Raw genomic sequence first — 27,640 nt, 5'->3', positions numbered from 1 at the left:
AAAATTATTTATTAAAATCGAGAAGCCGCTTGCGGCTTCGAGCTTAAAAATATCAAAAGCCGCGCTTCGCGCGGCTTTAATGATGCTTTGGCTCGAAGCCGCAAGCGGCTTCTCGATTTTTAATAAATAATTTTGGAAATCTTCTTCCAAATTGGAGGGATCCAGGAGCTATCAATTAAAAGCACATCGTTTGCGCATTAATAGGGCACGTGCCTGGAGGCATTATCGATCGAACGCTCTCCCGTTTTGCTTGAACTTGTTGCCGGCGTTTTTGGCATTTCAAGTTCACGCTTCAATTTGATCGGTTTGCCGGGTTTTGGACCGTTTTCTTTTCGAATTAGCGAAACTTGTTCTCCATGCGACTCTCAGATTTGATCACGTAAATTTATTTTTATTTAACATTTTCAATAAATTTGTTGGCAATAAGATCAATTGCCGACCATAGGATTAAGTGAAGGTAGAAAAGATTCATTTTCAAAAATATAAAAGAAATCTCGAATCTTGGCCTTTTTATGCGCCAGTACAGCCCACTTTACAGGCCTAACACCTGCTTTTTCTGTGATAGTAATCGACCTCCAACCGAACCATCGAAATTATTTCTGCCGATGATTGATTTTTTCGCCTGAAAACCGGGCACGTCCGAACTTGAAAACTGGTTTCTTCGTTGTCTCCACATGGCGGCAGCGCTGCGTTGATCCACAAAAGGAGCCGCTCGACTTTCTCATTCGCCGAAACGGATACGCAAAATATCAAAATAATACAACAACCTTTTTTTACTCATAAATAGCTCATAAAAAGGGAAAAACAGAGAAAATGAGAGAAATTGTTCATATTCAAGCTGGTCAATGTGGAAATCAAATTGGGGCTAAGGTATCAGAAAAATGCCGAAATACGAAAAATTAACAAAGCGACACCCTTATTTTATTTCACAAAAAGAAAGCTTTAACCCCAAGAAATACCACCATCAAAACGGGAATTAAAAAAAATTTTTTTTAAACAAAATTATCTTCAAAGTAACCCCTCTTTGCTAAATATCCATTTCCGCTTTGATATAATTGCCCTTTTATTTCTTCAGTTTTGGGAAGTAATTTCCGACGAGCACGGAATCGACCCCACCGGCGCCTACATCGGAGACAGCGATCTCCAGCTCGAGCGCATCAACGTCTACTACAATGAAGCATCTGGCACCAAGTACGTTCCGCGCGCTGTTCTGGTAGATCTGGAGCCGGGAACGATGGATTCCGTGCGCTCCGGTCCGTTTGGCCAGATTTTCAGGCCGGACAACTTCGTCTTCGGCCAGTCCGGCGCTGGAAACAACTGGGCAAAGGGGCACTACACGGAGGGAGCTGAGCTGATAGACTCGGTTCTGGACGTAGTGAGGAAAGAAGCAGAGTCTTGTGATTGCTTACAGGTGCGTTCTAGTTAGTAGTTCAAGGGCGGAATAAAAATTCAGGGCTTTCAATTGACGCACTCGCTCGGGGGCGGAACTGGATCTGGCATGGGCACGCTGTTGATTTCCAAGATTCGCGAAGAATACCCAGATCGCATCATGAACACTTTCTCGGTTGTTCCTTCGCCCAAAGTGTCGGATACCGTGGTTGAGCCTTACAACGCTACTTTATCAGGCGCGGGTCAGTTTATTCACTTTATCGCCCTCTTCTTTTTTGAACGAAAATGGTGACCCGGGGGAAAGTGCATCAGTTGGTGGAAAACACTGACGAAACGTACTGCATCGACAACGAGGCCTTGTACGACATTTGCTTCCGCACGCTCAAGTTGACGACGCCCACTTACGGCGACTTGAATCACCTCGTCTCCGTCACAATGTCCGGCGTCACCACCTGCCTCCGCTTCCCCGGACAGCTCAACGCCGATCTCCGCAAACTGGCAGTCAACATGGTTCCTTTCCCGCGTCTCCACTTTTTCATGCCCGGTTTCGCGCCACTGACATCCAGGGGTTCTCAACAGTACAGAGCTCTTACGGTTCCGGAACTGACGCAGCAAATGTTCGATGCCAAGAATATGATGGCTGCTTGTGACCCAAGACATGGCCGGTATTATTTGTCAAACAGTCATTTTTTCTAATGAGAAAATTAAGAAGCCGCTTGCGGCTAATCTCAGTAACCTGTGTAGAAAGCCTGAGTCTGTGTTTGAAAGAGCTGAAATGAAAAGCCACGTAGCGGCTTTTTAAAACGAAGCCGCGAAGCGGCTTCGCTAATATTACCATTACAATCTATCAAAAATTCTGGCGAAGCCGCTTTGCGGCTTCGTTTTAAAAGCCGCTACGCGGCTTTTCATTTTAGCTCTTTCAGGCCCTGACTCAGGCTTTCTACTCAGGTTGACAAGCCCAGCCGCAAATTTTAGCTCGAAGCCGCAAGATTCGACTTCTCGATTTTAGAGTTTCGAATTTGCACTACAGTAGCTTTAACCCTAGCCCGCCAAAGCCAAAAATACTGAATTTTCAAACTCCTTTTATGAGCTTCTCGCTTTATCATCAATCTTATTTACTATTTATTCTTGAACATCTCTAAGAGACTTCTTGTTTGACTATTTTCCGTTGGAATATATTCGACTGAAAAAAGTTACAAAGGGTTGAAAATCTTTAGGTGGTGTTTTTGGCGGGCTAGGGTTAATTTGATTTCAGTTATTTGACAGTGGCGGCGATGTTCCGCGGGCGAATGTCGATGAAAGAAGTGGACGAGCAAATGCTGAACATCCAAAACAAGAACTCTTCGTATTTCGTCGAGTGGATTCCCAACAACGTCAAAACTGCAGTTTGCGACATTCCTCCTCGAGACTTGAAAATGTCAGCGACTTTTATCGGGAACTCGACGGCGATCCAGGAACTCTTCAAGCGAATTTCAGAGCAGTTTACCGCCATGTTCCGGCGAAAAGCATTCCTTCATTGGTACACAGGTAAATCGGCAACCAATTCTTCTCAAGCATGGTTCTCTTGAGGCGAGGGAATGGACGAAATGGAATTCACAGAAGCGGAGTCGAACATGAATGACTTGGTCTCCGAGTATCAGCAGTACCAGGCGCGAGTTGTAAATTTAGAAACAAAAATCTAAATCTTGCGGTGGAAATTAATTCTTGAACAAATTAATTTACAACCTTGGAACAAGGAAGCGACTGCTGACGACGACGATTTCGAAGAAGAAGAAGAGGAAGAGGACTACGAAGAAGAAGCTTGACTCTTCAAAAAATCATCATGTAAAGATTAGTTACTGTAACACACCCGCTCGTGTCCGGTTTTCTGTACTAACGCTTGGTGATCTTGATCTCGCTCGATTTTTTACAAATAAATTTTCATCAAGAATTTTTCAAAAAATCGATTTTTCTTCGAAAAGCATGACCCGACCTTTATGGCCGTAGCGGAACAAGCGACTCATGTAGCTGTCAAGTCGCTGCTCTCATGTGGGGCACTTTGTCATCCCTTCCATCCGAGACTCGGCCGTTGAAGAACTAGCCCTTGCCCCGTCGCAGAATTGACATAATCCAGCCACGCGCGCAAAAATCGAACTGATGATTTTTAACAAGAAAAACCTGTGTTGAAAACCTGAGTCAGGGTCTGAAAATAATTTGAAAGATGATTTTGCGAAGCCGCTTTTTGCGGCTTTCGTTTGAAAAAGCCGCTATGCGACTTTTCATTTGAGATTTTGAGACCCTGACTCAGGTTTTTCTACACAGGCTTCCAAGCAAAAACAGTAATGTTCTTGTGTTTCGGAGGAGTAGAGCGGAAGTACTCGCGAGTGTTTTCGGAATGGCCTGGCTGAAAGAATTAAGAGCTGACCTTCATAATGATGCGGTCAGGGAGCGGTAACTACTGCTGATAAGATAAGCGTCTTCTAGAGCTTATTTTAGAGGCGTTAGCGCTGCTCGGCAGTGCTCTTTCCAGCTTCTAAAGTCAGAAGAGAGCTCAAAACTTCCGGAAGTCGAGGCACTTCTATCGCACTCGCCGCGCACGTAGCTTAGCCTTCCTTTCTTCTAGCACCAGCCGCATAAATTTGAATACAACCTCGGAGATAGATCCTCCCAGTTCCACGGAAAATCGCACTATCACTTCAATAATTGAAGTTCAATTTGTATACAGAAAAAGGGATCTTCTGAGCTCGGCAACCTGTGTAGAAAACCTGAGTCAGGGTCTGAGAAATCTTGGATTAAAGATCTTTCAGACCCTGACTCAGATTTTTAACACAGGTTGCCGAGCCTAGAGCAGAGCAGTTTTTTAATGGCACTTGTTTTCCCGGGCGGCGGAAGTAAATCGAAATCGCGGCGGACAGGACCAGGGCGGAAATATACGAGCAGACTTCCAATGCAAAATGCTAACGATAAATAAACATTTTGATTTTTACGGAAAAGATGTTAAAAGGTCAGAAGGTTTTACGGCCTCTAATGGATCTTGTGGCACTTGCGTGGAAATTGTATTCGTTTGATCGCTCATTCGTATTTAGATTCGGAAGAGTTGCGATCTAAAGGTGAGTTTTTGACGATTTTTTCACAATTTTTGGGATTTTTATAAGGCTAAATTTAGTTGAGAGAAGAACATTCTTAAGGGTATCACAATCTTAAGGGTCACATCATCTTATTCCTTGACGAAATTAAGGGGTAGCCATTGATAATCTAGAATTAAGGCCCTTCAGACAAGATAAAGGATTGAGACATTCTTTTAGCAAATAAAATAAGGGTATCACTATTTTAACCTATTCTGAGGAAAAATTGCGAGTATGAAAGTCTACGCCCTTAATTTAATTATTTCTTCGCCGAGGATTAAGGAGGACTTCTTTTATGAAAGTTCTTTCTGATTCTTAAGGGTATCACAGTCTTAAGGGCCACAGCATCTTATTTCTCGAAAAATTAAGGGGGTAGCCATTGATAATCTGAAATTAAGGCCCTTCTGACAAAAAAGACATAGGATAGAGATTTTTGAAAATTGAAATAAGGGTATCACTGTTTTAACTTATTCTGAGGAAAAATTGGGAGTATGAAAGTCTACCCTCTGAATTAAATTATTTCTTTACAAAGAAAAAGGAGAACTTCTTTTATGAAAGTTCTCTCTTATTCTTAAGGGTATCACAATCTTAACGGTCACAGCAAATTATTTCTTGTCAAATTTAAGGGGTGGCCATCAATAATCTGAAATTACCATGCTTCGGGCAAGATAGATAAAGTATTGAGATTCTCTCTAGAAACTTGAAATAAGGGTATCACTATCTTAACTTATTCGGAACAAAAATTGCGAATACGAATGTCTACCCCCTTAAGTTAGTCATTTTTCACCGATAAAAAGGAGAACTCCTTTCATTGAACAAATTTTATGCGAATAAAGAGAAGGTCAAGATAGCGCGCTGGGTACCCTTAATTCTCCGATCTAACCTTCGATTTTCCAGCGACAAAAAGCGAAAGACCGGGAAAAATGGCATAAGAGCGTGAATCAGCAAATCCCAAGTTATTAAGTTGTTTCTGCTGCACCTGTAGCGCGTGCCAAGAAAATTTTTCGGGTTGACTAGTTTTTTTGAATTTGATCGTCTCTTAAGATGATCCTTTTATGTATGATTAACAGCATGGGGCTTGCTTGTTTCAACTCTGCGATTCATTTTTTTCATTTCAATCTCAGTTACAAACTCACTGTGAGAAAATAGAAAAAAACTAGAGCTTTTAAATTTTAAAACGTTATTTTTTCCAGTTTTTTATTTGATTTGACGACTCGTCAAAAATAATAAAAAGAAGCGCTAATTATGGCGAGTCCTGAAAACAAAAAGGTACAGAAATTGTTGTACGATACTGTATTGCCAATCTGGGCTCGGCAACCTGTGTGGAAATCCTGAGTCAGGGTTCTAAAAGAGCTGAAATGAAAAAGCCGCTTCGGGGCTCCTTTTTATTTTAGCTTTTGAGAACCCTGACTCAGGTATTTCACACAGGTTGGCAAGCCAATAGTTGAACCTGTGTAGAAATCCTGAGTCAGGGTTCTCAAAAGCTGAAGTAAAAGACGCCCCGAAGCGGCTTTTTCATTTCAGCTCGTTCAGACCCTGACTCAGGTTTTCCACACAGGCTTCCGAGCCCAGACTGGCAATACAGTATTGGTAAATACAGTAAAAGTGCGTCAAAGTAGAACGGAAAGCTGGCTGAACAAACTGTTGATCTCCGAACAAAAGACGCTAAAATCACCGATAATTAGCAGTCATAAGCAATTCAACGAATTTCGACAATTTCGACGATTCAATTGAAATTTTTATTTAATTTTTCATGTTTGCTTTTTCGAGAAAGAATATGCAACAGAAGTATTTTTCGGAACAGTAAATATCAAGCAATATTTTTCCCGCAATCTGTATTTGAAAACCTGAGTCAGGGTTCTGAAGAGCCAAAATGAAAAGCCGCGTAGCGGCTTTTTAAAACTAAGTCGCAAAATCGATAAGAGTGATTGAAGCGCGGCTTTGTTTTAAAAGCCGCTACGCGGCTTTTCATTTTAGCTCTTCAGAATCTGACTCAGGTTTTTACACAGGTTGCCGAGCCCAATGAGGAAATGAGGGTGTGAATCATTTTAAATTTATAACGCTTCTTCCGTATTCGTTTGATAAATAATTATCGCTAGGTAAACTTATCAACTCGGTCAAAAGCGGGAATAAAGACGGTTATAAACGGCTTTCCAGGCGAAGGAAGCGCAGTTTACTACCGGCTGTTTGTTGCTCCTTGTCTGAAGACGAAAATATAATTGCGCGAGGGAAGGGCCTTTTAATGCATTTACAACTGCCCCCACGTGCCATATATAAATCAAAATTACTTTCTAGGAGGCCACTTCTTCTTTCTCCACTTTCCAGAAAGAAACAAGGAACAGAGATTTACGATTAAACGAATAAAATCAAAATAAATCTACAGACAGCACTCATCTGGGCTCGGGAACCTGTGTGGAAAAAACCTGAGTCAGGGTCCTGAAAAAGGTTGAATTTAAGAATAGATCCGTCTTCTTGAACCCTGACTCAGGTTTTTGCATAGGTTGCCGAGCTTAGATCAAAGATACTCTTGGCTCGGCGACCTGTGTTAAAACCTGAGTCAGGGTCTGAAAGCAAATTTTGAGGCTTTTCGCTGAAGATTTTTCAAACCCTGACTCAGGTTTTCTACACAGGTTGCCGAGCCCTGAGTATCTTTGATCTAAGCTCGCCAACCTGTGCAAAGCCTGAGTCAGGGTTCAGAAAGACGGCTCGATTCTTGAATTCAAGCTTTTCCAGGACCCTGACTCAGGTTTTCCACACAGGGTGAGCTCCATAAGAGATGGTCTTATATTTCTTCGATTCTGTAGAGTTTTGTTTGAAAATCTCGAGCTCAGGAGCATGTCGAACATTTTGGACGAAAAGTTCAAAAATGTCAAGAAAGAAGCTGGCACCCAAATCTGGCGCATCGAGAATATGGAAATGGCCGAGGTGAAAACCGACGACTACGGCGTCTTCTTCAGCGGCGATTCCTACATTATTCTCAAGACGATCGAGAAACGAGGTGCGTTTTCGAGTTGTCTATTTATTTTCAGCGCTGCTTTAGCTGGCACTGAGCGGCGCATCCACTTCTGGCTGGGCGAAGAGTCCTCCGTCGATGAAAGAGGAGCGGCGGCGATTTGGGCGACGCACTTGGACGACTGGTTCGGCGGAGAGCCCGTCCAGTACAGAGAAACGCAGAACCATGAGTCGGAAAAGTTCATGGGCCTCTTCGCCAACGGCGTTCGTTACAAGAAAGGCGGCGTCGCCGGAAAATTCAAAAAGATCAATCCAAACGAAAACACTCAGAAAACGCTCTACCAAGTCAAAGGAAAACGACGCCCCAGGCTTCAAGCCAGAGTTTTTAAATTCAAAAAATGTAGAACTCGGCAGCCTGAGTAAAAACATGAGTCAGGGTCTGAAAGATCTAAAATGAAAAGCCGCGTAGCGGCTTTTGAAACAAAGCCGCAAAGCGGCTTCGAAAACTTACTGCTTTTAAATTCTGGCGAAGCCGCTTTGCGGCTTCGTTCTTAAAAGCCGCTACGCGGCTTTTCATTTATGATCTTTCAGACCCTGACTCAGGTTTTCTACACAGGTTGCCGAGCCGAAATTGATTTATTGCGAAAATTTTTTGAAAAATTCTTTCGAAAGAAGTGGACATCAAGTGGGAGAGCTTCAACGAGGGCGACGTTTTCATCCTCGAATACAAGAACTGGCTTGTTCAGTGGAACGGCAAGGCCGCCAATCGATTCGAAAAGCTCAAGGCTTGCCAGACCTTGGCGGATATGGCGGCGAAAACGGGGCGGCCGAAGAAGGTGATTGTCGAACAAGGAAGATCCCACGAGGCTCTTATTGGTATGTGGCTGGAATAGCAAATAGTTGACTGAATAACATGATTGAATAATGAAACGATGCTCCTAGAATGTCTGGGCCCGCTTCCAGACACGTACGCGCCCGGAACTGACGACGTCGAGTTCGAAAAGGCATCTGCTTCCAAAGTAAGTCAAAGCTAAGCAAGTCTAACCCGATCAGAAATAAGGGTGTAAGCGCCATAATATCACTTTCTGCTTGATTTTGGAAATCTTGCTGTTTTGAGTTTTAGATGATCAAATGCTTCTTTACAAAAGAAAACACCATGGTTACACGGGTGACGGAATAAAATTAGGGATTCAAAAAATTCTTAAAAAAAGCTAGAAAAAAGACAAGTTTCGACTTCTGAAAAATTCTGTCAGACTCCTGTGTTCGCTGTAAAAGTATTATGCAAATGAGTCGACCGTGCGGATTTTCAATCAGCCATGCTCGGCCACCTTAATTGCCTTATCGAAACCTTATCACAAGGCGTACGTGTCCGCTCCACAATATGCGCCGCGCACCGTGTGCACTGTATATTTTAATATCCTTCTTTGTATCCTTAATTTCAGCCACCAGCGCTGTATTGCGTCGAAGACAACAAGAAACTCGGCGAAGGCAAAGCCATGAAGGTCGAGTTTTAAATTTTTAAATTAACGAAGTGACACCCTTATTGAATTTTCCATTCTTTTCTGAAACTCGAAAAAGCAAGAAATGCTCCTAACGACGAGCGCTTTCTACATTGTGGACAACCTCAAGATCTACACCTGGAAAGGCAAAGAGTGCCCCAAAGAGCTGAGAAAGAAAATTCTTGTGGGAATTGACGAATTCTTATCGGCGATTGGATTCAAGGTAACCGCTCGGCCCCGCCGATTCCAGGGCGCGCAACAAGAGCTGCCCTCTTCCCACGAGAAAGGCGGCCTATTAGCTCGATTCCGGAGAACTTAGGGTCTTTGCTTTTGAGTTATTTAAGGTCATCACTCCCTTTTTCATCTTTTTAGAATTACTTTTCCTTGCTTTTTTGAAGTGATACCCTTAATATTTTTTAACGTTTTGAGTCGAAAATAACCGCAGTTTGTCAAGGAATCAGTAGTCACTCTCTTTTCCGAGTGGATACCCTTAACGTTTAAGGATATCCAGAGCAATGTTGTATTTGCAGTGATACCCTTAATAAAATTATTTCAAATTTGAGCTAACAACTCTCATTCTTCATTTTTTATTGTTGAAAAATCTGTCTTTCCGAGTGGATACCCTTAACATTTAAGGATATCCCTGGCAATGTTTTTTTGCAGTGATACCCTTAATAATTTTCTTTCAAAATCGAGCTAACAATTCTCATTTTTCATTTTTTATTGATGAAAAATCTATCTTTCGGAGTGTATACCCTTAATCAAATTAAATGAATTTCTAATGCAAAAACGTTGATAGGTACATACGTATTTATGTATTTCGTGTGTACATAAAAATAAACTCAACTACACGAATCCGTGAGACTCCGTTTTTCAAGAAGAGTGACCTCAAAACATCGAATTAAAAAAGTACATTCAGGGTCAGCCGCAAATAGAAGGCCTGAGCCAGGGCACGGAGACCGCTCCTTTCAAGCAGTTGTTCGCCTCTTGGAAGGTGGCTAACCAGGTGAGCCAGGATCGCCAAAACACGATTTGACGCTTCGTTTAGACGCAAGGAATTGGAAAGGCATACGTCGAAAACTCCATCGCTAAAACTATCAAAGGTAAACGGACTGGCCTTTTTCCAGAAATCACGAATCAGGAATCTGTCCAGCTCCTGGCGGTTTACACGTGTCTAAAGTCGGAAGTGCTTCTCTTTCGAGTTTGTTTTTCTTTTCAGAGAGTCGCGCTCTCTCTCTGCCCCCAATTTACGTACACTCGCGCTCACTACTGATAATTTATCAGCAGCTCTTAACCGCTCGTCTACGTTTTTAAGCACCCGCTTTTAAAAGCATTCCAAAAATACTTGAATGAATCACGCCATTACTAGAATCTCAGCAGCCTGTGTCGAAACCTGAGTCAGGGTCATATAAAAGCTTAAATAAAAAGCCGCGCAGCGGCTTCGCCAATACTTGAAAATACAATAAAATAGTTAAAGGCGAAGCCGCTTTGCGGCTTCGTTTCTCTAAAAGCCGCTGCGCGGCTTCGGTTTTAAAAAGCCGCTACGCGGCTTTTTATTTAAGATCCTGACTCAGGTTTTAACACAGGCTTCCGAGCACCAGAGTTGCAAATTTTTGAAATTTTTTCTGAGCTGAGCTAGCTGAGCTGAGGTTGAAACTGAGCTGAGCTGAGCTGAGCTGGCTCCTCATAGAAAACAACTGAGCTGAGCTGACCCTCACCTCAAAATTGCTGAGCTGAGCTGAGCTGAGCTGAGCTGTAGCTCAGCTATCTCAGATAGCTCAGCTCAGCTAGCTCACAAAATTTGCAACTCTGCCGAGCACTGTTCGCTCTTTTTCTTACTGTAACTTTCGAGTCAAAAGTTACATGTTATTTTCCAAATGCGACGTGCTTGTTTACGGAAGGTAAAATCAGTAAACGGTGAATTTAGGGATCGAACATGTCGACATTGACGGAGCAATGCGATCTAATTCGCGAGCTTCGACCAGCGATGCGCCCAAAATCGAAGGACTGGTTTTCTGGACTCTGGAGGGGGCCTCTCGTAATTGGGCCTCGTTATGGCCTCAAATGTGACCCTTCCTTTGCTCTGCTGGGAAATCTAAACCGGGCTGAGCCGGAAGCTGCTCCAGTGCTCGGCAGCAGCGAATTCGTAAAACCCAGCGTTCCCAAAACAGTAAATAGAAAGTAAAGAAAAAGAGAGAGCGGAGCAGCGTGAAATAGAACTGGGCGAAAATAGAATTATCCCCCGCTGCAGCTCGGTCCAGGCAGGTGACAGCCACTCCAGCGGTTTCCCTCCCTCTCTCTTTCTCGGTTTCGTGAATTAAGAAAATGAAAAATAAAAACAGTTGAAGGAACCACACCTGTATCTGTGAACTAATTTGCTCTCTAGGAGATTCCGATTTTTGACCAAATTTTTGACTCAAGTTTCCGAAAAATTGGGTAAAATCCGAGAAGCCGCTTGCGGCTTCTTGCTTATTCAGTAAATTAGCCGCGCTACGCGCGGCTTTTTAATTTAACTCGAAGCCGCAAGCGGCTTCTCGGATTTTACCCAATTTTTCGGAAACTTGAGTCAAAAATTTGGTCAAAAATCGGAACCGGTCAAAGTTTTGAAATCCAAAAAAGACGATGGTCGAGGAGAAGTGGAAGTCTACCGAATCGAGACCGGCTCGAAAAGTGGCTCTGAAATGGCGAAAATCGAACGCGACGATTTTGGACAATTCTACGGCGGCGACTGCTACATCATCGCTTACTGCAATCACAAGTACGCTCGTTTTTGGCTAATTGCATCGTGTTTTGAATCAAAGCCTGGCGGACTTTGTTGCGAAACAAAAACGGGCAACGTTCTTTTGCGGCTCAACCTTTTCAAATGGAAATCTTTAGCGCTTTGTTTAGGACTCGTCCAAAAACTGAAGTTGTCTACTTCTGGCTCGGTGCTAACTCCACTATAGATGAACATACAGGAATGGCTCTATCATTTTTGTGTTTATCGATTTTTAAATCGTTTTGAACTTCATTTTTTTTAATAAAATAAGGCAATTTTTCAATTTGATTTGGTCTAATAAAGCTTTAAACTTCAGGATCACAGGAGAAAATAAGGGTATCTCTATCTTACTGTATATTTAGGAAAAAACGCTTCTTGGAAGTTGGGTTTCTAAATGTCTTCCTTATTTAATTATTAAGGGGGTAGACATCAGTAATCGCGATTTTCGAGCAGCATTTTCTCCTTCACTTATCATAGAGACGCCCTTATTTTCTTGTGCAAACATGAAGTTTGAAGCTTTATTCGACCAAATCAATCAAAAAATTCTGTCTTTTACATAGTGACACCCTTAATTAAGTCCAAAATAATGGAAGTTTTGAGCTTTTTCTCGGCTTATACATTGGTTATAAATCAGTATTTCTAATTGAACATGTCTTGGAGCCAAAAATCTAGCTGCGGCGCACCACACAGTTAACCTGGCGAAGGAAAAGGGCGGCTGGCAGCAGGTGCGCGTCCAACAGGGCAAAGAGCCGCACCACCTCCAGAAGATATTCCAAAACTTCATTATCTACAGGTTCGTTTTCGTGCGATAGCGTTTTTCTAAAAGCGCTTTTACTGAATTTTAAACGCTCGAGCTCGGTATCAGATTCCGCCTCAGAATTTTTACCCTTTTCTTCTTTTTTTAAATTAAAAAAATTATTTCCAGGGGCGGCACGTCGCGAAAAGGCGGCCAAACGGCGAAGCTGAACCCGACCATGTTCCACTGTCGCTCATCGATCCACGGCTACACGAGGTAAAACTGACCCAGCTTGTCAAAACGAACACGTGAGAACGGAATCGTACACGCATTTTTCTTCCGGCATTCCTGTCTTTTTCCAGACGGCCGGGAAAGAAAATACACAAACTCACATGAGAAAAAGTTCATGCAAAAATATAATTAACATAGTGACGCCCTTAATATAAAAAAATGGCTAATTAGCAATTAGCTAATTAAGTGGTGTTCAATTTCATTCTTGAAACTATAATTCTACCTCGGATAAAATAAGGGTATCACGATATTATATGGTGGTACTATATGGTGATACCCTTATTTTATCCGAGTAAAAATTGTAATTTTCCCGGAAAATGAAATTGAACACCACTCACTTAGCAATTACTAATTAGCTATTATTTTTATTAAGGGCGTCACTATGTTAACTCTCAAAATTCGTAAAACTCCTAAACAGTACTAACTGCTAATCGGATTTCCGGAATCCGAATCGATCAAGCCACGTGATCGAAATGAATCAGATCAAACTTTTTTCTAAAAAAGAAAAATGATCAATTCGCTTATTGTAACTGAGAGTGCGGCGTTCCACTCTGCATAGCTAAAATAATTACACGAAATCGAACACGCGCGATTCGTGAACTGACCGCCTTTAAAATTTTAGAAATGTGGAGGTCGCCGTTACCGCCGAGAATCTCAACTCGAACGACATTTTCATTCTCGTCAAGGCGCGGTTTTCGCTCGATCGAGAGTCGCGCTAGAATTCGCAAAAATTCAGCAAATCCGCATCTTGCGCTGCATTTATTCTCCAGCCCCCAAGCTCAGATACAAACGTTCAATTCGAAAGAACAATCTAAATTCTTTGCAAATCGCGGAATTCCGCGAAAACTGTAAAAAGGACAAGAACTGCTGGATGTGGAAAGGAAAGGGCAGCAACGCGGCCGAACTCACCGCCGCGGAAGAAGCCTTGGACTTGGTCGTTGATGGATGCAAGATCAAGCAGATTGAGGAAGAAAAAGAGCCCCAAGAGTTCTGGTAATTGATAATAGAAAAAGCGATTCTCATTTTGATTGAGTTGTTTTCCCTGGAATTTTCCGAATATTACTATTAAAATCGAGAAGCCGCTTGCGGCTTCGAGTCAAATGAGACTGAAAAGCCGCGCTTTTCACAAAACAAATTTCTTCATTGAAAAATCCGATAAGCCGCTTGCGGCTTCGAGCTAGTCCAAATTAGCCGCGCTACGCGCGGCTTTTCAATATTCTTACTCGAAGCCGCAAGCGGCTTATCGGATTTTTCAATGAACCAATTTGTTTTGTGAAAAGCGCGGCTTTTCACTCATTTGACTCGAAGCCGCAAGCGGCTTCTCGATTTTATTTGAGTAATATTCGGAAAATTCCAGGGAAAACAACTCAATTAAAATGAGAGTCGCGGTATCCAATTCCTTAATCCATTTTTTCAGGGACGCAATCGGCGGAAAGAAAGAGTACGCGAAAATCGACGACGCAGATGCAATCGACAACGCGAAGCTGTTCGTCTGCTCCGACGCAAGCGGAAAGATGCAGGTGGAGGAAATCGGCGAGGATTTTACGCAGGGCGATTTGATTCCCGAAGACGTGATGATTCTGGACGGAGGGGCGATGATCTACGTCTGGCTGGGCAAAAAGCCAACGCGAATGAACGAAAAGACGGGCCAGAGTGAGTTTCAGTTTCGCTTGGTATTTTGCTTGTAGAAACGGAAACGAGTTATTCTCGGAGAATCTAAGATAATGGTAGAGGAATTACAAGTAACGATAAATTATAGGATCGCGAGGAGATACGCCGCCGGCTGTCCCGGAAGAAAGAAGCTTTCCATCATCGAAGATGGCAAGGAACCGCTCGCATTCAAAGGTTAGAAATGCACTGGGGCGCAATTAAGGGGTAGAGCTCTTAAATCGACGAACGTAGATTCCAGTTAGATAAGTCGCGCTTTCAATTTTTCTTTTACCTAATAAATTAAGGGTATCACTAAGTTAATAAGAATAGAAAAATTCTATCGAAAATTTGCTCTTTTAATGACCCGAGTTAAGGGAGTATAGTTCGTTAATGACAATTTTTCAACAGATTTTTCTCCAAAAATTAACACATTGACACCCTTATTTTTCTAACCAATAAAAAGGTCAGACCTTTATCTAGGTCCTCAAGAGGTTTGAATTTCACATTTCGATGGTGACACCCTTAAAATCGTTTCTTTTTCAGGCTTCTTCCAGGGCTGGGACGACAAATACGACGCAAATGCTGTCTTCGAAAGCATGAAAAATGCCCTTTGATTTTTCATTTTTTACTGTCATTTTCATTTCTACTGCTTTCTTTTTGTATAAACTGAAAATAAATTTGAAACTTCTAATTCGACTATTCTTCATCTCCACAAACTTGTTCTTCAATTTGTAACAAGCTCGGAGCAAGATTATTTTTGTTTCTTGTTGATCGAAAAGAGAACTACTCTTTCTCTTTTACACTCTTTTTCGCTCCTTTGCGGGTCATTCCTCCTAGTCATGTGATTGTTTACAGGTCGGCTTTTCTTCCGCATCCACGGCTAATTCCGACCCTTGTCCGTGCACTTGCAACTGCTCAAACAATTATTCTCCGACGCACAACTCTTTTGTAACCATTTTTCTTGAGGAGAGAAAGGCTTGTGACTCCCTTAAGGGTGTCCCCAACGATTTTGCTAAATCATGCTCGGCCTAGATCGTTGGGGACACCCTTAAATTCAAATTGCTTTACTACCTTTTTGAACCTTCTTTTGAAATGGAGAGTAATTTAATTTTGCTCTAATCCGCGCTAGAATTAACGACTTTCGAGGAGCGTTTGAGATTTCGGTTTATTTAACCTTTCGCGAGTTTATTTACAACGCAAAAGATATAAAATATCTTCGCGGCTCAGCTCAAAAACTCAAAAAGCACTTCCTTTTTCAATTTTTGAGCGTGAATTTCGGATTGATTCGGATTTTTACTGAAAAATTTCGCGATTTTCTCGTAACAAATCGTGGCAATAATTAGGATGTGTATATTTTAGAAGAGTTGCGCGTATGTTTTGCTGGCTCGCTCGGGCGGCAGGTGGCGATGGAGGGGCGCGCTCTGCCCGCTCAGGTGGCGCTCGCGAGGCGCTTTTCGCGAGTGCTGATCAGGGAAAGAGGTTGCGAGTACTCCGCCCACGCGTGGAACCGCGCGGTTATTGGCTACCACGAGGAACCAGCTTGTACCATCGATGCAAGCTGCCCCAGCACACAAGAGACTCGGAATCCTTCGCTGAAAAAACATAATTCTAGAGAGCAAAGTTGAAAAATACGAAATCTGAAAAGGAAGAAAGAGCTAAAAAACGAAGATTTTTACGAGAAAAGAAATTTGAAAAGAAAACTTGAATTCGAAGAAAAAAGAAAGCTGAATTGAATTTTAAATCATGGCAGATCTTTTAGGTACAGTAATTAACCTTTTAAAACTGTTAAATAACTGTATGAATATATTTAAAATTTTTTGTGTAATCATACTTTTATCAGAAAATAAAATTATTAATAATTTACTGGAAAAGTCCCCTGATCTCCAATTTTAAATAAAGGGAGTAGACCCCGATAATTTTTTTCTTTCTCGAATAAAATAAGTGCCTCACATTTATTTTAATCAGAAAAAATAAGGGTTTCACGACTTAAAATTAGCAAGAAAAATACCAAGAGAGAAAATCCTGATTAACGATGTCTACTCCTTAATTTTTCCTTGTGATTTTTCCTTGCCGTTTATTTCGATCATGACCTTTGCGCTAGAATTTGTGCCCTTTGCTGGGCGAGAGGGTAGATAAACCGAATTAAGAAGATTTTAGAAAACCCTTTTTTTGTGAGTAGACCCCCTTAATCATCCCTTTCCTAAGTCGAGTTGAATCAGTAATTAGTCATTTTTTTGCAATAAAAAATGCGGAATTTTAATTTATTTAAATCTTTGTTTTGGGAAAAATAAATAATTTTCTAATTCATTTTTTTCTTTTGAATTGCTGAAAATATTTTTTAAACTAAAAAATCAAGGCTTGAAATCTGGCTTTTCGCCAGCACGTCAAATTAAAGATGGGGAGATCAGGATAATCAGGCGGAATTAAATTAAACGCTCATTAGCAATTTTAAAACGGGAAAAAGGAAGTTTATTTTTTAATTGAAAAAGAACTGTTTCTTTTTTGAGAGTTTTCGTTTTACACGTTCTCTGTTTCCATGTTTTGAAAATAGCGATTGAATTAGAGATTGTCTCAGTTTTGGAAATAATTTAAAATTGGCTGCTATCGAAAATAATACCAAGCACGTTTTTTCTGGATTTTTACGTCATAAATTTTAATTTCTACGCGCAGAATGTTTTTTTCGAAATTTAGCAACGTGATACCCTTATTCTAATAGCGATCAAAAATAAGTGATTAAAAAAATTGTCTTCACGTTTTTTTTGAGAAAATGTATATTAAGGATGTAGACCTCGTTAACTAGGATTTTGGCTGAATTTTTTCTTGAATTTATCGCGGTGCCACCCTTATTTCAGCTGGTCAAAGTGAAGTTTCAATGCTTTTTCTTGAATCTCGCTTTTGAAATAAGGGTATCACGTTGATAAATGCAGGTTTTTCTAAAATCCTGGTTAACGAGGTCTACAACCTTAAATTTTCTCATTTTTCAACAGATTATCAGTTCAATCTATTATCAAATACCCTGAGTCAGGTTTTTCACGCAGGTTGCTGAGACCAGACTGGGAGGAAAGAAGTGATGAAACAACGCTTTTAGAGCTTGAAATTCAATAGAACAGCGCTCAGTCAAATAACGAATAAGTGTTTCGTCCTCAACCTTACACTTACTTTTTCGAGTTTCGAAAAAACGAACGTTCCAACAAAAAATAACTCCAAAATCAAATTAATTCTAGCGCTAGAATTTAGAATTTCCGCAGCTTTTTAGCTACTAGAAAATTTAAGGGTGTAGACCTTGTTAAACAGGATTTTGAAAGAGACTCTGTATTTATCAACGTGGTACCCTTATTTCACAAGCTCACATAACGACGAAGATCGACTTTTGTCTCTCAGCCAATCAAATGTCTCGAAACACTTGGTGGCGCTTCTCGGCAAAGAGCAAAAGTCAAAAATTCAAAAAGCATGTTCCTGTCCGGGTTCGAACCGGAGACCTCTCGCGTGTGAAGCGAGCGTGATAACCACTACACTACAGGAACTGTGCCCGACTCCCTCACTTGTGCTCGTTTAAATCGTAATCGTACAGCATCATACAGTAGCACTCTTTCTCGAATTGATTTTGGTCGAAAATCGGAGCATCAGAGTTAGTTTTTCTGTTACGATTTTCCTCCTGGATTAAGGGTATACCCTCAGATATCGTTTTTTGAAAACGTCGATGATTGGTCCTTATTTTGAGCCATAATTCGAGCAATTTAGAATAAGGGTATCACTAGAATAACGCATCAAAATCTGTGAAATTACGATTTTCTACCTTGATTAAGGGTGTCTGCTTGGATATAGTTCTTTGTTTTATTGATAGATCTTTATTTTGGGCGATGTTTGAAATCATCTAAAATATGGGTCTCTCAAAAAGCACCAGAAAAGTTGCAAAGTCGAAATTTCTACCTCGCTTTCTCGCTTTTTTCACGTGCTCTAATTGTAATTTCATCAGTATACAATACAGTACCCTGCTCACGTTTTTCCCCACCCCTCTTTCTCTCTTCATAAGTCCTGACTCAACTTCTCGTTTCTTGTTTATGCCCTGATTCGCGGGTCCGATTGAGCCGTAAATTGCGCGTCCGGGCACCACCAAAACTTTGATTAAAAAATTATATTTCTCGCTAAAAGCGCTGCTAATTACTGTTGCTGCTAAAAAGCCGTAAAACATGCTTCAAAATGCTTGTTACAACTTTCTCACTCCTGGCTTCGATCTTCCGCCCTCATAATATACATGTTGCGCGTCCAGTCGTTCGAATTTAAGGGGGTAGACGACCTTGAATTGGATTTTTAGTCAGACTTTTCTCCTAGACTTAACATAGTGACACCCTTATTTTCAAAAGAAAAAATCGAGAAGCCGATTGCGGCTTCGAGTTCTGAAATATAAAAGCCGCGCGCAGCTTCGATTTTTGGCTCGAAGCCGCAAGCGGCTTCTCGACTTTTTCTTTTGAAAATAAGTATGTCACTATGTCAAGTTCAGTGTTGAGAAAAGGCTCGGCAACCTGTGTGGAAAACCTGAGTCAGGGTCAGAAAGAGCTTTTCCCAAATCCTGACTCAGGCTTTTCTAGAAGTAACACAGGTTGAAACATAGGTTTTCGCGAAAATTTCAATCAAATTTTGCGCCCTTTTTTTAGAAACAACGTGAGAATGCGAGAAAGCAACTTAATTCGCAAAGCCCATAACAAGAGTCTTAAAGTCTCTGAACTTATTAAGCCCAACGCTAATCCGTCCGGAGCTGGCTAATCTCAGCGTATCGACGTGCCGCAAAATTTTATGAAAAATTTGCGCAAAAGTCAAATGCCAGGTCAAGCACCGTCGCTGCGAAATTGCAACAAGCCTTCCAAAATTGAATTTAATTCATCCTTTTCTCCGAAACTTAACATAGTGACACCCGTATTTTCAAAGAAAAATCGAGAAGCCGCTTGCGTCTTCGAGCTCATAAAATCGAAGCCGCGCGAAGCGCGGCCTTTTATTTGTGAACTCGAAGCAGCAAGCGGCTTCTCGATTTTTCTTTTGAAAATAAGGGTGTCACTATGTTAAGCTGAGAGTTGAGAAAAAACGAGGAATTCAGATTTTGGAACATTGTTTTTCGATTATTAGCGACCAGAGCATGAATATCACGGGTCAATGCGGCCGCGCAGATTTTGCCAGCTCTGCATAACTCCTATTTTCTATTGAAAAAGAGAAAAAGAGAGAGCAAAGATTGTTTCTAAAACAAGCAAATCCAAACCTTGCGAAAGGTAACTTGGTAATATTATGAAACAGTTAGGATTTCAACGTAAAAGATAAATCCAGAACGTGAGAATTAAGAGCCAGAACAATCATAATCATAATTATAATTATAAATTTTAGGAAGTAAGAAAAAACTTTTGCAAATATTTTCCCATACAAAACAGGCCCATTTCTGTCCATTTCCGTGTTTTTGTGAATATAAACTTCCTCTTTGATAGATCAATTTTCATACCAAATTCACTCTTTTACAAAGCAATTCGATTTTCATCCAGAATAACGGAGATAATTATCCAGAATTAGTATAGATAAACCCTTAATTTATTATGGACAGAAAGCTCGGCTCGGGAACCTGTGTAGAAAACCTGAGTCAGGTTCTAAAGAGCTAAAATGAAGCCGCAATATACCTGATGAAATCCGATAAAATCGATGTTGACACCCTTAAATCTATAATTAATTACTAGCGGCTTTTAATTTTGGCTCTTTAGAGCCTGACTCAGGTTTTCTAGACAGGAAGAACAGAATATTCTTGTAATAAAAAGATCCGAAAAAAGGGACGAAAATAATCAACAGAAAAGAATCCAGGTCCCCTTAACTCATCAGCCGCATGTTTAGTTAAAACTCGGGGAGATGAAAGCTGCCGTTTTTCGTTTTTTCAAAAATTGCCGGGCCCGTTTTCACTGAAAACACGGTTACGAGAAGGTAGTACTCGGATTATCGAGTTTTTAGTTTTGAGTTAGTTTGCGTAAAAACGTAAACGCGTTTCGTTTTTCCGAGAAGTGACGAATTTGATCAATTGATCGAGTTAGCAAATATTTCCGAAATACCGTAATGAATCTAATTTCCTGAAATTAAGGACTCTTCACATGATTCACATGATCAGAGTCACATTTCGAGCCCAGAATTATGGGTGTCAACAACGATTTCAAAAAATCGATCCAAAAAATCGTTGTTGACACCCTTAATTCTGGGCTCGAAAACCTGTGTAGAAAATCTGAGTCAGGATTTGTAAAACCTTGAATAAAAATCCTGACTCAGGTTTCCTACGCAGGTTTTCGAGCCCAGAATTAAGGGTGTCAACAACGATCCAAAAAGATCGAAAAAATCGATCAAAAATCGTTGTTGACACCCTTAAGTCTCTTTTTCGATCTCAAAGTTTCAATAACTCTTTTTGTTCAGAAAGTCTTCCGAAGGATCCGACAGAAGATGAGATCCAATCCCTTCTGGCGCAGCTGGAAACGATGGAGGACGTAGACAACTGCGAAGAGCTGCAATCACAGATCATGGAAACGATCCAGGGCTACCCGGAGCTGCTGCAGGCGATGAAGCAGTTCAACAACGAACACGCCTTTGAGAAAGAAAAGGTCGAATTCGAGCGGCTCAAATTGGAGGAGCAAATTTCGATGCTCGAAAAAGTCATCGAAAACGGAATCAAGCAGACGACCGATCTGCAGGAGATCCACCACGCGGAGGTCGACGATCTCCACAACCAGGTAATTGACTCTTTTTGGAGCTGCTTTTTGTAATTAGACGCTTTCGTAGATCATCAATCTCCAAAAACAAGTGGCGGCGCACGTGCGTTTCATCGACGAGCACTGCGTTGACTCGGAAGAAATCAGAGCCGAAATGCAACAGGATATCGACAGACTCGTGGTTGAGCTTGAAGAACAGACAAAGGTACAGTCACAAACCCATTTGTATCAATTAAATCTCAGTGAAATTTTTTCTCCTTGATTTATCTTGGAGACATCCTTTTTTTATCCAACAAATGTTTTGAAATATTAAGAAATGCTTGTTTTCAGGCGGAAAAATAAGGGTGTTCTCATGATAATCTAAAAGGAAAAATTTTAATAAAAAATATTGACCCCTGTAGTTTGCTTTGGAAAACGAAATTAAGGGAGTCGACCGCGAAAAACATGATCTTTTGTACAGTCATTTCTCATCAATCTATCACACTAACCCCCTTAATTTATCCAACTAAAATAAACTTTAGAGCTTCCTTAATCTTAATGTTTTAATTTACAGCTAAAAAATAAGGGTGTCATTCCGTTAATTTTCTGAGAAAAGTGAGAATGAAAACAACGCTCTAACAGGAGCTAGAATTACTAAACAATTTCTCCTAAAATTCCTTCTCAATTCAAGGTTAATTCGATTTTCTCGCCCTCTCTCTCTCTTTTCCTAATCGTTTGTAGTAAAGTTTTTCCTTTCGATAATTACGAAAACAGCGCGGCGTGAGAAAGTCGCGCAAAAGTGAAAGTTTGATTTCAAAACGGGAATTACGCCGCCGCTCACTTTTTTCAAGCGCAGCTAGGCAAACGTGTTTCTACGCAGATTTGATTTTGCAGTTTTGAAATAAAATTCCAAAATCGAGAGTCGAAATTGAATTAATTTTCGACGGCGGCTTTTTGGATGCCTCGCCGCTTCAAAATATAAATATACACTACTACGAGTAGTTGGGCTTTGCAAACCTCAGCTTATCATAGTGACACCCTTATTTTCATAAGAAAAAATCGATTTGGACGGCTACCTCCTTAATTCTTTTATAAATTTGCCTTCTTTTTTCAGACAAACCGAACGACAGACTCGCTCCAGCAGCAAGTTTCCCGCCTCGAGCAAGAATGTGCCCAACTGCGAGAACTATTATACCTGGCCGAACAGAACCAAAAGCGAGCAGAAGCCCTTTTAGAAGCCAGAACAGAAGAAAAACGGCGGAAGTCGAGGACATGAACTCCCAAATCCAGTGGTTCCGCAACGAATACGACTCGCTCCTCAAGAAGGTAAAAAGATTTCTTGTTTTTGGGTCAAGCAAAATGGAAAAAAGAACAGTTCCGCTATTATCGGATCGTTTATTTCTAAAAAATTATTCAAATAAACAAAGTTGCTAATCTCCGCTTGTTTCCACAATAATTCTCTCTTTTGCAGTAATGCCATAATCACTTGGCTTTCCTTCTGGCCTCGGCAACCTGAGTAGAAACCTGACTCAGGGTCTGAGCTTGAATTTTAGGAATAGATTGAGATGGTAGCTTTGCGGCTTCTTTTAAAAATTAAGCCGCAACGCGGCTTTTTATTCAAGCTGTTTTATCTGACTCAGGACCCTGACTCAGGTTTCAACACAGGTTGAGTCCAGTTTTAGGCTGTTTTTAAGGAAAAAAGATGAATTAGATTCTCCCTCCTTTTTGGAATTTTGGAATTAATCGAAGCTTGATAATTATTCTCGGAACTTAGGTGGTGTCGGTAGAAGAAGAACTGGCGGTGAAGAAGTCGGCTCTGGAGGAATTAACAGCCGAGAACGCTAAGACGCAGCTTCAGATCAAAGAACTCGAGCTCAAGTCGAGCGGATTACAGTCTCAGGTAATTATCCGGCCACTCTTGCTTACTTTTGTCTTTTTTAAACTATCTTCTCTTCGGCGCCATTAAAATCACTTTACTTCTTTTTGGAACAAATGATTTAACCGGTCATTGCTCACGTGTCCCAAAAATGGCCAATTTTGACCTAAGATTGCTTAAAATCCTTAATTTTTGGCCTTTGTAGAAAAGGAATCCTGAGTCAGGGTCTTGCGAAAGCGGCTTTATTTTTTAGCTTTTGCGAGACCCTGACTCAGGTTTTCTACACAGGTTGCCGAGCCCTGAGTATATTTGATCAAAGCTCGGCAACCTGTGTGAAAACCTGAGTCAGGATTCAGAAAGACGGCTCAATTCTTGAATTCAATCTTTTCACGACCCTGACTCAGGTTTTTACACAGGTTTCTTAGCCCAGGGTTAAAAAGAACAGTTTTTTCTCTTGAGATTCGAAATAGAGATCTTATTATAATAAAAACTGGCGATATGAGATCTTGTGTTTCAGAAGTGTCATTTTTTATCTTATCATTTGACTCCAAATCCAGTTATTAGCATAAACTCGTGTCATTTTGCCCTTTTCTTCTTTTCTTGAGGGTTGTTTTAGCTTGAAGACGAAGAAAAACGCAGTGCGGAGCAACTTCAGATGCTGAAAAACAGCCTCTCGGAAGAGCAAAAGACCTCTTCGCGCCAAAAGTCGGAGCTGGAAAAGATCAAGACGGAGCTCGAGAAGCTCAAGTCCCTCCTCGCAAAGAGCAAGAGTGAGAACGAAGAGCTCGAGAGCGTCAAATCCGAAAACTACTCCTTAGCCACCGAATTGGAGCTCGGCAAATTCATCCAAGAAACGGCCAAGAACTGCGACTCGGAGGCCGATACCGCAGAGAAATTTGCGTAAGTCAACGATTTTTAATCTGATTAAGGGTGTAACATCAACAACGCATTTTAATGTCAACGTATAATCATCAACACAATTTATATTCAAATCGAAAGTTTGAGTCCAAAATTGATCCAATCATCATTACTGGGCTCGGCAACCTGTGTAGAAAACATGAGTCAGGGTCCTGAAGAGCTTGAAAGAAAAGCCGCGTAGCGGCTTTTTAAAAACGAAGCCGCAAGGCGGCTTCGCGAAGATTATCATCATAATCACGCGGCTTTTTATTTCAGGTCATTTTGGTCTTGATTCTGGTTTTTGACACAGGATAATTTTACTGTAATAAAAGTTGTGTAACAAATAGTCTTTCTTTTTGCGAAAAAATTGCCCAAAAATGTTGTTTTCTGATTCTTTCGCGGTGAAAATGCAAAATTGATATCGTCGTCATGTACGATGTAATCTGCAAATAGCTAAATTGACGTGTCCCTCTTTTCTAGTTTCCTTCAAAAGCAGCTCGAGCGACGCACCGCCGCGTACGATGATCTTCGTCGAGAAAATCTTCGTCTTCGCGAAGCAGCTGATCGCCGAAAGCGCCGAGAAAAGCTTCACAAGAGTTCGAAGAGCTCCAACGTCCTTTCGAGTGAGTCCTCCGACTCGCTTTCCGGCTACAGTGGACGAAAGAATCATTCCAAGAATCAAATGGTGTCGCGAAGCAGCCAAGAAGACGGCGGATCCAACTGCGAATCGGAAGATGGCGGCTATTGCTCGTCCCTTCGATCGCTTACAGTAAGTAAAGGAACCGCTTGGATCGGAGACCTGTGTAGAAACCTGACTCAGGGTCCTGAAAACGCTGGAACGAGTTCTTTCAAGGCCCTGAGTCAGGTTTTCTACACAAGTTTCCGAGCCAAAAGTATATTTGATCTCTGCTCGGCACCCTGTGCAAAAACCTGAGTCAGGGTTCAGAAAGACGGCTCAATTCTTAAATTGAATCTTTCTCAGAAGCCTGAGTTTCTACACAGGTTGCTGAGCGTAGATCAAATATACTCTCGGCCCAATAGCTTGTGTAGAAAACCTGAGTCAGGGTACTGAAAGAACAAGATTCAGCGCTTTCGCGACCCTGACTCAGGTTTTCTACACAGATTGCCGAGCCTTAAGAATTGAGCATTCCACATGCTTTGTTTAACCTTCGCTCGAATTAGTGCGTCTCTAACGAGTCTCTTTAGCGTTCGCTTCAAAGCTCCTCAATGATGAGTTTGGACCAGAGCGGCTTGGAATGGCGCTCGCAGTCGTTTTCCTCGCTGCTTTCGTCTTCGAACTCTCCTTGCGCGAGTTCGACGCCTCTTCGCTCTCCGCGCAGATTGGTGCACTCTTTCAACGACTCGCAGGGGAGCATGGAGGAGCTCTCGGAAGACGAGGACAGCGGCGAGAGGATCAAAAAGGTCTACGTCAAGCCACAGGTAAGTTCGGGCCGAGCACGTGTCCCCACGCGCGATCAAGGCTGCCAGGTTAACACCGCCGCCGCCGCCGCCGCTCCAAGACTGATCAGCTCGAAAACTCAAACGAGCATTTCGGAAATTCCCGAATTGGGGGGAATCGCGCAAGACTCGAATCTGAAAAGCGCGCGCTCAATGAGCGACATTCGAATCGTCTCCGACTTCGACACGTCGAAATATTTGACGCCGCTGCGCATTCGCGAAATTCACTCGTCGCGAAAAACGACTCGCAATGGACACGAAATGACGGAACGACTCAGTCGACAGCTCGAGGACAAACGTGAAGACATTAGGATCGGATAAAAATAATAAACGCGGTTTTTGGAAGGCGCGAATGAAAAGAAAAGACAGCCGCGCTGGAATGATAACATTTCGATTTCTACATACCTAAGATATTTTAAGGACCCCCTTTTTCAATATCTTCGAAAGGGGGTTGTTAATTTTTTAACCCTAAGCCGTCAGAAGGCTCAAAATTTGAAGCAAACGGCTTTGATTCGAACTGGGCTTGCCAACCTGTCTAAAAACCTGAGTAATGGTCTGACTCAGGATCCTGACTCAGCGTTTTACTCAAGATCCTGACTCAGGGTCTAACGCAGGACCCTGACTCAGGGTTTTACTCAGGGCCTGACTCAGGGTCCTGACTCAGGTTTTTTGACACAGGTTCGCCAGCCCCATTTGAATCAAAACCATTTGCTTCAAATTTTGGGCCTTTTGACGGCCTAAGGTTAAAAAAGCGCCGTAGTCTAGTAATGAGCCACGTCTTTAGAGTAGAAACTGCATCATTTTATTAGATAGCGTGCGGCTTTTTTCGATGGCTTGGCGCACTTGGATCACTTGAAAAAAGCGCTTGATAAAATGCGCCAAGAGTATCCGATTTATTTCGCGCGAGTGCGTCCTTCCGCGAAAAGACATTATTCTTATCTGCGTTCGACAGACTTCTGCGAAAGATGATTCGAGAAAAGGACGAGGCTTTGGCGGCGAAGTCGGCCGAGTGCGCCAACTTGAAACGCGAACTGCGCGCGTCTTCCTCGTCTTCCTCCCTTTCGACTCCCGGATCGAAGATGGTGCACAGCAATCTGCTCAACTCCGACCTTTCTGATCTCAAAATCAACTTGAAGGATGAAGGCGATCCAGAGCTTTATGGACACATTGACCAGGTAAAGAAAAATTCAAAAATTATCTCTCGACCAATCAAAATGCTCAAAACAGAGTTCGGGCGAATCAGAAGCCTGGAATTTTTTCTCGCATTAGCGAAACATTTTTGATCATTTTTGGCTCGAAAAATTTCAAATTCAAAATTGAAAAAATAAAAAATTAAGGGTATCCCTTCAATAAACCATTTTTAGATCCGACCCGGCCAAATCCAAGAACTGAAGACAGTGCGAAAGACGATCAAAGACGTCGACGGAAAACCAGTGAAATACTCGACGAAAGTGTCGGTCACGTGCAACAAGGTCGCCGTCTTCTTTTAAAAAGATGATTTTCAAAACGTGCAGTTTTCAATCAAAAGCCCTGATTTATTTATGAGAGTCAAAAACTCGTGCAGTTCAAACCAACCAAAAAACGATGACCCTTCTCTTCCACTTTCCTTTCCTTTCGTTTTAACCAATTTCGCCGAACCACCAAAAATGAAAAAAAAGATGCCTTTCTAACAATTTCAAAAATGCAAAGAACACTTTTACATACAATCAACTCTGCGATTTTTAACTGAATAAAGATGCACCTGTACATGATAAAACCAACTAAAATGAGTGTCTTCCTTTTCTTGCAAACGAAAATCTAGGCAACTTTCAAATTTCGCGATTTTTGTTTTCGCATTTTCGCATTTTACGCATTTTTTTCGCAATTTTTCGCAATTTTTTCGCATTTTTTTCGCAATTTTTCGCATTTTTTTCGCAATTTTTTCGCAATTTTTTCGCAATTTTTCGCAATTTTTCTCAATTTTTTCGCAATTTTTTATTATTCGCTAAATTCTGTTCTTTTTCAAGTTTCTGGCGATTATTGCGTCGGAAATGTATGTTTTGCTAAGAATTCTGAAAATTGCAGTCGTCTTATTTTGAAAGAATTTCGCAGCGAGACGCATAATTCTAGTGCTTGAGAAATCGATGCGATTTCAAGAAAAAAAAAAAACAGCATTTTCTCTCTTTTTTTTCCTCGAAAAATCTATTTTTCAAAACCGTGATTTTTCTCTTACACGTATATTCACATCAGCAACAGCAGGTGAGCATTAGCGATAAGAAAAATGACGTGTCAACAAAAGTGATAAAGAAAAAAGTTAAGGTGGGCGAGTTTAATTAAGGATAACAGGGAT

General features: G+C 41.4%; 3 protein-coding genes and 1 non-coding gene across 5 annotated transcripts; 3 read left to right on the top strand and 1 right to left on the bottom strand.

Annotated features, from left to right (window-relative positions):
* Positions 1-813: 813 nt before the first annotated feature.
* On the top strand, positions 814-3,071 carry LOC145706946 (tubulin beta-4 chain-like). Its single transcript, XM_081784403.1, has 6 exons — positions 814-870; positions 947-1,411; positions 1,454-1,625; positions 1,694-2,054; positions 2,645-2,916; positions 2,959-3,071. The coding sequence occupies exons 1-6, from the start codon at positions 814-816 to the stop codon at positions 3,069-3,071; spliced, it is 1,440 nt and encodes a 479-aa protein (XP_081640529.1).
* A 4,256-nt stretch (positions 3,072-7,327) lies between these two features.
* LOC145706943 (gelsolin-like) lies at positions 7,328-15,064 on the top strand. The gene is made up of 18 exons (XM_081784400.1): positions 7,328-7,491; positions 7,534-7,845; positions 8,121-8,321; positions 8,388-8,464; positions 8,888-8,947; positions 9,024-9,167; positions 9,864-9,950; positions 9,993-10,047; positions 10,872-10,949; positions 11,564-11,702; positions 11,834-11,901; positions 12,375-12,495; positions 12,628-12,714; positions 13,352-13,415; positions 13,586-13,722; positions 14,147-14,382; positions 14,489-14,574; positions 14,923-15,064. The coding sequence occupies exons 1-18, from the start codon at positions 7,329-7,331 to the stop codon at positions 14,977-14,979; spliced, it is 2,172 nt and encodes a 723-aa protein (XP_081640526.1). The 5' UTR covers position 7,328; the 3' UTR covers positions 14,980-15,064.
* Positions 15,065-15,939: 875 nt separating this feature from the next.
* On the top strand, positions 15,940-27,067 carry LOC145708065 (uncharacterized). Of its 2 annotated transcripts, XM_081785682.1 has the most exons (7): positions 21,172-21,306; positions 22,195-22,406; positions 22,855-22,980; positions 23,573-23,856; positions 24,334-24,622; positions 25,060-26,486; positions 26,676-27,067. In XM_081785682.1, the coding sequence occupies exons 2-6, from the start codon at positions 22,248-22,250 to the stop codon at positions 25,630-25,632; spliced, it is 1,431 nt and encodes a 476-aa protein (XP_081641808.1). In that variant the 5' UTR covers positions 21,172-21,306; positions 22,195-22,247; the 3' UTR covers positions 25,633-26,486; positions 26,676-27,067. The 2 variants fall into 2 exon arrangements, with proteins under 2 accessions (XP_081641809.1, XP_081641808.1); XM_081785683.1 differs by lacking the exons at positions 23,573-23,856; positions 24,334-24,622; positions 25,060-26,486; positions 26,676-27,067 and adding exons at positions 15,940-16,138; positions 20,809-21,122.
* Positions 17,831-17,903, bottom strand: TRNAV-CAC (transfer RNA valine (anticodon CAC)). Its single transcript has one exon. It is a non-coding gene; the product is annotated as a tRNA-Val (tRNA).
* Positions 27,068-27,640: the final 573 nt, after the last annotated feature.

Source organism: Oikopleura dioica, chromosome XSR, assembly GCF_907165135.1.
Source record: "Oikopleura dioica chromosome XSR, OKI2018_I68_1.0, whole genome shotgun sequence".
NCBI classification, from domain to species: domain Eukaryota; kingdom Metazoa; phylum Chordata; class Appendicularia; order Copelata; family Oikopleuridae; genus Oikopleura; species Oikopleura dioica.
The sequence above is the reverse complement of the archived record's forward strand: the minus strand, read 5'-3'. Positions and strand labels throughout refer to the sequence as shown.